At 48.2% G+C, this 8,559-nt stretch overlaps 1 protein-coding gene across 4 annotated transcripts in view; it reads right to left on the bottom strand.

Annotated features, from left to right (window-relative positions):
- Telo2 (telomere maintenance 2) overlaps positions 1-3,495 on the bottom strand; it is a 22,391-nt gene extending 18,896 nt beyond the window's left edge. Inside the window, exons 1-2 of one of the 4 annotated variants that reach the window (XM_029557766.1) lie at positions 3,219-3,495; positions 2,504-2,839 (exon numbers count right to left, since the gene is read on the bottom strand). In XM_029557766.1, coding sequence (XP_029413626.1) covers positions 2,504-2,838 — 335 coding nt within the window. In that variant the 5' untranslated portion in view covers position 2,839; positions 3,219-3,495. Of the gene's footprint in view, positions 1-2,503; positions 2,857-3,218 lie in introns of all 4 variants that reach the window. The other 3 variants (XM_008856183.3, XM_008856182.3, XM_008856187.3) reach the window with 3 other exon arrangements.
- Positions 3,496-8,559: the final 5,064 nt, after the last annotated feature.

The raw sequence follows: 8,559 nt of genomic DNA, 5'->3' as shown, positions 1-8,559 counted from the left end.
AATCCCAGCACTTGGGAGGCAGAGGCAGGCGGATCTTTGTGAGTTCGGCGCCAGCCTGGTCTACACAGTGAGTTCCAAGACAGGTGGGGCTACAAGGAGACACTGTCCCAAAAAAAACGATTAAAAAAAAAAAAAAAAAGCCAAGTGAGGTAATAAGTGCTTGTAATTCCAGCACTGGAGAGACAGACAGCTGGATCCCTGAGGTTTGCTGGCCAGACACCTAGCCTAATTGGCAAGCTCCAGGCTAAAGGGAGACCCTAATAAAACAAGGATATTTGGGGCTAGAGAGATAGCTCAGTAGTTAAAAGTGCCTACTGCTCTTGCAAAGGACTGGAGTTCAATTCCCAGCACCCATGTTAGGTGGCTCACAACCACCTTTAACTACAGGTCCAGGGTACAAACACTTCTAGCCTATATGGGCACCTATATCCACATGCACACATACCAACAGACACATAATTTAAAAATAAAGGTTGGGTGTAGTGGTATATACCTTTAATCTCAGCAATTGGGAGATAGAGGCAAGTGGATCCCTGTGATTTTGAGGCAAGGCTGGTCTATATAGCAAGTTACAGCCAGTCAGAGCTACATGATGAGTCCCTGTCAAAAATAAATACATTTTGCTGGGCATGGTGGTACACACCTTTAATCCCAGCACTTGGGAGGCAGAGGCAGGAGGATCTTTGTGAGTTCAAGGCCAGCCTGGTCTACATAGTGACTTCCAGGACAGCTGGGGCTACAAAAAGACCCTATCTCAAAAAGAAAAAGACAAAAAAAAAAAAGTTTTGAGGCTGGAGAGATGGCTCAAGAATACTAGCTGCTGCTCTTGCAAAGGACCTGGGTTTGGTTCCCAGCATCCACATGGTGACTAACAACCATCTGTAACACCAGTTTGAGGAGATCTGATGCTCTCTTCTGACCTCCATGGGCACTGCATGACATGGGTGCACTTAAATACATGAAGGTACCAAATAAAATAAAAATAATAAATATTCTAAAAAAAATAAATTTTAAAAGATTGAAAAATTAATTTTAAATAAAAAAGGTTTTTGAGGTTAGGGAGATGGCTCATATTCTAAAAAAATAAATTTTAAAAGATTGAAAAATTAAATAAATCTTAAAAAAGGTTTTCGAGGTTAGAGAGATGGCTCATTGTGAAGACCAGAGTTTGGATCCCTAGGACCTAAGTGGCTGTGGTAGTGGCCTGTAATTCCAGCCTCAAAAGGCAGAGACAGGAGATCCCCAGAGCAAGCTGGCCAGGGAGACTAGACTAGATCATTAAACTTTGGGTTTCAATGAGACCCTGCCTCAGTGACTAAGGTAGAAGAGTGATCAAGGATGACTCCTGACATCAACCTTGTACTTCCATACATACATACACACACACACACACACACACACACACACACACACACGCACGCATATCACACCACACATGAGAAAAGAAAAGGGAAAAAAAAGCCAACATGAACACACATCCTGAGGAATGACATCCATGGTTGGCCTCTGGCCTCCATAAACAAACACACACATACACACACACACACACACACACACACACACACACACACACACGAATCAGTCCCAACAACTTCACAAGCATTTACATTCTAAATCAGCTGAAAAAAAGTTTCACTGAATAACCAGTTACTAGTGGGAGAACTACTTGGGTCCTGTACAGACGGATACCACCACCTCTTCCCCTACTCCACACTGTGCTTGTTTTGCACCACAACAACTTCTAAAAACCTAGCTTCTTTGTTTTTGTTTGATTGTTTAAACAGGGTCTCACTAATGCAGCCCAGGCGGGCCTAGACCTCAGAGATCCACCTGCCTCTGCCTGGGAATAAAGGCATGTGCCATCATGCTCAGCAAAAACCTAGCTTCTTTTTTTTTTTCTGTCTTTTTGAAGCAGGGTCTCCCTGTAGCCCCAGCTGTCCTGGAACTTACTATGTAGACCAGGCTGGCCTTGAGCTCACAGCAACCTGCCTACCTCTGCCTCCCAAGTGCTGGGACTACAGGTGTGCACCATCACACCTGGCAAACCTAGCTTCTTAAAGCCACTATATCCTCCCAAGGACTGATCTGATGTGGAACCTGAGAGTTGGGAGTTTATGCCACTTGATCTGATGTGGAACCTGAGAATTGGGAGTTCATGGTGGCCACATGGCAGCTAGGCTGTGCTTCCCTTAAAAACCTGAAAAGTCCTGAGGTGGTCCTCAAGAGTGCCATAGTAAAAAGGGAAAGTCTAGAAAAGGACAGCAGGTGGCCAAGTGCTTTGCTGGTGTCAGCTGGGGTCATTGGAGGCTCTGTGAAGAGCTGATTTGCTCCTGCTGTCTGTGATGTGGTCCTTTCCCATCCTCCAAGCCTCCAACAAGAGAGAGCAAGAGCCTGGCTAAGATGTGGCAGGCCCCACCTTGCAGAACTGGATATAGCCATACAGTTTCAAGTGTTGGACCACTTCTCAGAACTTAAGAGGCCCTGTTGCTCATGTGCTGCTCACCCAGCAGTGCCCTCAATGGCTTCCATCAGCACTAAGAAGGCTTGGTCTGCAGGACCCTCCAGGAAGAAGCTCTCCCAGAGCTGCTCCAGCTCGCCACCGGGAGACAGCTCCAGCCAACTGGGGCTCAGCTTGCTCACCAGACATCTGAGAAAGGCTGAGAAATGAACGGTGGCAAACTCCTCCTTCCCCCCAGGAAAAGCAGTGCCCTCAGCGCCACCAAGATAGGGCTTCAGGGCCCCCAGGGTGGAGAGAAGGTGGCCAGCGTCCTCTGAGGATTTAAGAATGTGAACGGCTTCCTGGACAGTGAGTCGGACAGCAGACTGCGATGGGTACATCCTGTAGAAAGAATAGGGCTGAAGGGGTCCAGAAAAGCACGTGAGGGTCAAGAATTCTCCCCGTAGCACCCGAGACTCAGCCAAGGGAGGAGGGACTGCTCCAAATCTCAGAAACCCCACCAGCTCTCCTCTGACGCCTCCCAGGCTCTCACCCTCTCTGTCCTAGCCTTCTTCTCCCGGTACCCTGCTTCCCCCGGGGTCTGACAGGGCTTCAGTCCCGCACCGTGCCCGTTAGGCGGAGCAGGGCTTCTCCCGGGACACAGGCGTGTGCTCCCGGGACAGCCTCCTCCGTGCAGCTGGAGAGTACTGAGTAAATGGGTACCCCAAACCCAGCGTCTGCTGCCCCAGGGGCACCCAGCCCCTCGAACACCAGAGCCTACCTTCGAGGCCGTGACCACTGCAAACCCTATAGCACGCAGGACCCGACCAGACTACGCACCTCGTCGAGGCTCCTCCCACCACTACGCTAGGGAGCCGGAGCCGCAGCCGCGTGCCCGCTGCCGCGCGCCGCCGATTCGCCACGGCGTCGGGACTGCGCGTCAGTTCAGGCTCATCCGCTACGTGAGTTCGAGTCCTAGGATTCACGTGGAACTGGCACAAATATTTAGAGTTTCTGAGGCTGGTCCCGGACGGCAGCACGGGACGAATCTGCGGTGCGTTTGAGGCTGCACAACAAGCGCCTGCGCGGGAAGGGGTGGGGGCGTGGCCTGAGTGCTGTTGCGGCGCAGTGTTTGGGGGGGTTGGTGTGGGCGTGGACTGAGGCCCTGAGTGGGCGTGGTCTGCTTTTCTCTTGGCTGTTCCCTTCCCTAGGACCATCCCCCGCCTCCTTAGTCTTTGTCCAGCGATCTCCCAAACCCTACCATCGACGTTGGAGTAGTGACTAGGCAGCTCCCTCGGCTTCTCGAGGGCGACACCGATCCAAAGGAAGCTACGCAACAGAGACAGATAAGCTGTGATGCTGGCGCCTGTGATGGGTACACAAGGGCTATTGTGGCATGCAAACCCACAAACCACGTGTTTAAACTGCCGGAAATAAAGTGTCACTGGCGGAGTAACCTCCTTGTAGCCCTGGCTGCCCTTATGAACATTGCACTATGAAACATTCTGTAGTGGCAGAACTTCTTGACCACCCTGAGCCAGGAAGATCCGCTAAGGCAGCAACATTACAGCAGAAGTAAATGGGGAGGGAAAACTGGCCAACACATACTCATTCAACGAACATCAAGCAAGTACCCTTCCTGAACAAGAACTGGAGAAACTAAAGCTGCGCTAGCGGCTGAACAGTTCAGAGTACATACTGTGGGTGCTGGAGAGACGTCTCAGCAGTTAAGAGCACTGACTGCTCTCGGAGAGGACTAGTGTTCAGTTCCCAGCACCCACACTATGGCTAACAACTGTCCAGGGGATCCAATACCCTCTTCTGGGCTCTGCTGGCATTGCACACATGTGATGTACTTACATCTATGCAGGGAAAACACTCATAAAAAATAAATTAAAACATAAATAGTACATACTGGGGGATGGAAAGATTTCTCACTGGTAAGAGTGCCTGAGCCTTTGCAGAGGATCTGAGTTCTGTTCCCACCACCCAAGGAAGCATTGCCAATCAGCTGGCTGGGGTCCTTTTGCTCTACCCAGATAGGAACTGTGGGTAGACAAGAGGCTCTTTAAGTGCTGCTAGTCTTTGGCAGTTTTCATTTCCTGCCATGTGTGGAGGGAGAGGCAGCAGGTGGCACCTCCTAGTGCTAGGGGCCTGGAGGTATTAGGTCCCTTAGTTCTAAAAGTATTCAGTGTCTTGTGTAGGTTTAAGAGGTAAGGATTCCTCAGCCATTGCCTGTTGCTGGTAAAACTGGCAGGCCTAGATGTAGGGATTCCTCAGCCCTTGATGGCAGTAGGCATTTCATTCATTGTGTAGGCCTAGAAAGTGTTTCTTAGCTTTATTTGGTGTGGCGGGGGTCTTTTTGAGACAGGGTATCCCTGTAGCTCCAGCTGGCCTGCAACTCACTATGTAGACCAGGCTAGCCTTGAGCTCACAGAGATCTGCCTGCCTCTGCCTCCCAAGTGCTGAGAGAGAATAAAGGCATGTGCCACCATACCCAGCTTCTTAGCTATATTTTCAATTTTTTTTACTTCTTCTTACTTTGAGTGTTTTGCCTGCATGTACATAAGTGCACCTATGTCGTGCAATGCTGCAGAAGGCAGAAGAGGGTATCCTTTGGAACTGGAGTTATGGACAGTTGCTAGCTAGGAACCAAACCTGGGTCCTCTGCAAGAGCAACCAGTGGTTTTACTTGCTGAGCCATCTCTTTCTTAGGTCTTAATGTCAGCCAGTGTTAACAATTCTTGGTCTAGGGTTGAGACTTGGCTGAAAAGACTTGACAGCTCTCTAGAACACTTCTGTCTTCAAAGCCTACAGTTTCTCTTCTCTGGCTAATCATTTATCCTTCCTCAATCTCAGCTCTCTACCCTCTCTTGCAATCTCAACTACTGCTTCTTGCAGGTATCACACAGCTGGCTGCCAGCTGCTCAACTGTCACCGCCATTACCCCACTGCTGGCTCTGAGCTTCTTTCTCCATAATGCCACCTCAGCCCACGTTACAGAAAGTAGGCAAGAAGTACACCACCACTGGAAAAGCCAGGTGTGGTGGTGTACACTTTTAATCCAGCACTTGGGAAGCAGAAACTGGCAAATCTTTGTGAGTTTGAGGCCAACCTGGTCTACATAGAGAGTTCCAGGCCAACTGGGTCTACAGGGAGACCCTGTCTCAAAAAGACTACTGGAGAGAAGGGTTTCATTGGATATAAAGCTATAACACCAGGGGAGGCAGTGAGAAATAAAAAGTTATATTCTTTTATTTATAATTTTTTTGGTCTTTTTGAGACAGGGTCTCCCTGTAGCCCCAGCTGTCCTGGAACTCACTATGTAGACCAGGCTGGCCTTGAACTCAGAGATCCGCCTGTCTCTGCCTCCTGAGTGCTGGGATTAAAGGCGTATGCCACCACATCTGGCTCTTTTTTTATAAATTAAAAAAAATTATGTGTGTGTATTGCCTTCATGTAGGTAAGTGCACCCATGTCGTGCAATGCCTGCAGAGGTCAGAAGAGGCTGTCGGATCCCCTAGGACTGGAGTTATAGACAGTTTTTAGCTGCCATGTGGGTGCTGGGATTCGAACCTGGGTCTTCTGCAAGAACAACCAGCGTTCTTAACCACTGAGCCATCTCTCCAGCCCGAAAAAGTTATATTCTTATGTCGCGAGCCGGGACTCTGTCCAGCAGAGTCCAGGAAAGATGACACAGACACCAAGGTGAGGTTCAAGCTTCTGTTTCTCTTCCTTTATTCTCTCATATTCTCTTCATTATCTCACCCACTATGATGCTGTCTCATTGTTCTATCTCTCTCACTTCATTCATTCTCTCTCACTTCATTCTCTCTCATTCTCTCTCACTATGATGCTGTCTCGTTGTTGCTGTTGTCCGTCAGTCCTCTCTATTACACGCTTCAGCTCTTTATATAGCGTTTCCAACAGCCCTCCCCCCAGCCGGGACCAATCAAAGCTCACACACGTGCAGCGGCCAGGCAGAGTGCAGCTCATTAGCCACGTAGCAAGATCATCAGGCTGGCAGCACCTGTTTTTGGGCTCACCATACTTCAGAGTTGGGGTAAACAAGCGGGATTCACGAGCCTTGGCAATCAGCCAAGAGTTGAAGTAAACAGCACGAGGTTTGGCAGCCAGCCAGGGCTCCATCTTTGGCTGGCTCGGCTGTGCTCGCTTCCCACATTCTTATAACTGTGTTTCTTATATAATGTCCTTATAAGCTTAGGACATTTGAAGTTTTCCTTTGTTTTACTTATTGGGTATATACCTTGAAATGTAACCTTGGGATGCTCAGAGATGTTTTATTGCTCTGTGGTGTTCTCACTACCCTAAGATGTTGGTTTTTTTAAATTTTATTTTGTCTATATGGGTGTATTGCTTGCATGTGGGTAGGTATACTCATGTCATGCAATGCCCTCAGAGGTCAGAAGAGGGCTTCAGATCTCCTGGCACTGGAATTAAAAGCAGTTGTTAGCTGCCATGTGGGTGCTGGGAATCAAACCTAGGTCCTCTGCAAGAGCAACCAGTGCTCTTAACTACTGAGCCATCTCTCCAGCCTTTAATCCCAGCACTCGGGAGGCAGAGGCAGATGGATCTCTATGAGATCAAGGCTAACCTGGTCTACATAGTGAGTTCCAGGATGGGGCTACAGGAAGACTCTGCCTTGAAAAAACAAAAAACAAAAACTACTCAGGAAAAACATCTGTTTACCTTGATTTCAACATTACAAAATGTATACATAATGTATACATTAAAATATCTTATTACACTGGGTATGGTGGCGCACGCCTTTAATCCCAGCACCCGGGAGGCAGAGACAGGTGGATCTCTGTGAGTTCAAGGCCTCCCCAAAATATATCTTATTACTCCATAACATGTGGATTTTTTTTTTTGTCTTTTTGAAGCAAGGTCTCCCTGTAGCCCCAGCTGTCCTGGAACTCACTATGTAGACCAGGCTGGCCTTGAACTCACAGAGATCCACCTGTCTCTGCCTCCCAAGTGCTGGGACTACAGGCGTGCACCACCACACCTAGCTAACATGTAGAATTTTTATAGTTTTTTCATATGGTATGTTTTTATTAAATTTTGTTGTATTTTATACAGAATATCTCAAACAATCTGAATCATCTTTATAACCCCGTCCCCACCAGCTCCCTCCCATAGTCTCCTCTCTGGAACCCATCCATATACTCAATCTTGTATATATACCCATATACACAGTCCCCCACTGTGTCAGGTCAGTGTCCCCAGACGTTCCCCAGTGCAAGTCCAAAATTTTTATAGTTTTTTTTTTTGGCCTCTTTTGAGACAGGGTCTCCCAGTAGCCCCATCTGGCCTGGAACTCACTATGTAGACCAGGCTGGGCTTGAACTCACAGAGATCTGCATGCCTCTGCCTCCAGAGTGCTGGGATTAAAGGCGTGTGCCACCACGCCCGGCTTAGTTTTTTTTTTTTTAAATCATCACATACCTGTAGTCCAAGCTGAGGACTGAAGTAGAAGGATCACATGAACCCAGATGTTCAAGAACACTGTGAAGGCTGAAGAGGTGGTTCAGTGGCTTAGAGCACTAGCTGCTATTACAGAGGACCCAGGTTCAGTTCCCAGCACCCACATGGTGGTTAACAACCCTTTTTAACTCCAGTTCCAGGGACTCCAACACCCTCTTCTAGCCCCTGCAGGCATTCCATGACATGGGTATACTTAGGTACATGCAGGCAAAGCACTCATACACATAAAATTAAAAAAAATTTACATTATTTTTAAATTTTATTTTTGTTTTATGTGTATGACATGTATTGCCTGTGTGTATCTGTGCCTGTGTCATTAAATGCCTGAGGCGGTCAGAAGAGGGTATCTGATTCCCCTGGAACTGGAGTTACAGATGGTTAGTTGCCATGTGGGGGAACAGAACCCAGGTCCTCACCAAGAACAGCCAGTGCTGAGCCATTTCTCTAGCCCCAAAAATAAATAAAAAATTTTAAATGTTAAAAAAAAAAGGACCAGGGCCAGCTGGGCGTGGTGGTGCATGCCTTTAATCCCAGCAGTCAGGAGGCAGAGGCAGGCAGATCTCTGTGAGTTCAAGGTCTGGTCTACATAGTGAGTTCCAGGTTCCAGGCCAGCT

Source organism: Nannospalax galili, unplaced genomic scaffold, assembly GCF_000622305.1.
Source record: "Nannospalax galili isolate Female #2095 unplaced genomic scaffold, S.galili_v1.0 scaffold668, whole genome shotgun sequence".
Classification (NCBI taxonomy): Eukaryota; Metazoa; Chordata; class Mammalia; order Rodentia; family Spalacidae; genus Nannospalax; species Nannospalax galili.
Note: the sequence above shows the minus strand (reverse complement) of the source record. Positions and strands in the feature narration are given on the sequence as shown.